Source organism: Mus caroli, chromosome 3 (assembly GCF_900094665.2).
Source record: "Mus caroli chromosome 3, CAROLI_EIJ_v1.1, whole genome shotgun sequence".
Classification (NCBI taxonomy): Eukaryota; Metazoa; Chordata; class Mammalia; order Rodentia; family Muridae; genus Mus; species Mus caroli.
This window is the reverse complement of record NC_034572.1, coordinates 86,604,523-86,604,954: the sequence shown is the minus strand read 5'-3', so window position 1 is coordinate 86,604,954 and position 432 is coordinate 86,604,523. Positions and strand designations below refer to the sequence as shown.

The 432-nt window shown below is 51.9% G+C and overlaps 1 protein-coding gene across 2 annotated transcripts in view; it reads left to right on the top strand.

The window, feature by feature from the left end:
* Positions 1-232, top strand: part of LOC110291763 (cornifin-B) — a 486-nt gene extending 254 nt beyond the window's left edge. The window contains exon 2 of one of the 2 annotated variants that reach the window (XM_021159035.1): positions 71-232. In XM_021159035.1, the coding sequence (XP_021014694.1) occupies positions 71-232 (162 nt within the window). The other variant, XM_021159034.1, reaches the window with a different exon arrangement.
* The last annotated feature ends 200 nt before the right edge of the window (positions 233-432 follow it).

Genomic DNA, 432 nt, shown 5'->3' with positions numbered 1-432 from the left:
TCCTGAGCCCTGCCACCCCAAGGCTCCTGAGCCCTGCCACCCCAAGGCTCCTGAGCCCTGCCACCCCAAGGCTCCTGAGCCCTGCCACCCCAAGGTTCCTGAGCCCTGCCACCCCAAGGCTCCTGAGCCCTGCCTTCCCAAGGCTCCTGAGCCCTGCCAACCCATTGTTCCTGAGCCCTGTCCCTCAACTGTCACTCCAATACTAGCCCAACAGAAGACAAAGCAAAAGTAGTGCCCAAAGCTGTGCCTTGGGGAGATGATCAACAATGGATGCTGAGCCTCAATTTGCATTCTGTTTGAATATACTATGCCCTAATATCGCAGTCCCACTTCTCATTTATATTTTAAAATTAAGTACTACAAAGTTTTTTTTTTATCCTATTAATGTCGGGGTTCTGGGCCTCAGAATTCACCCGAGAACTTGGTAGCTGA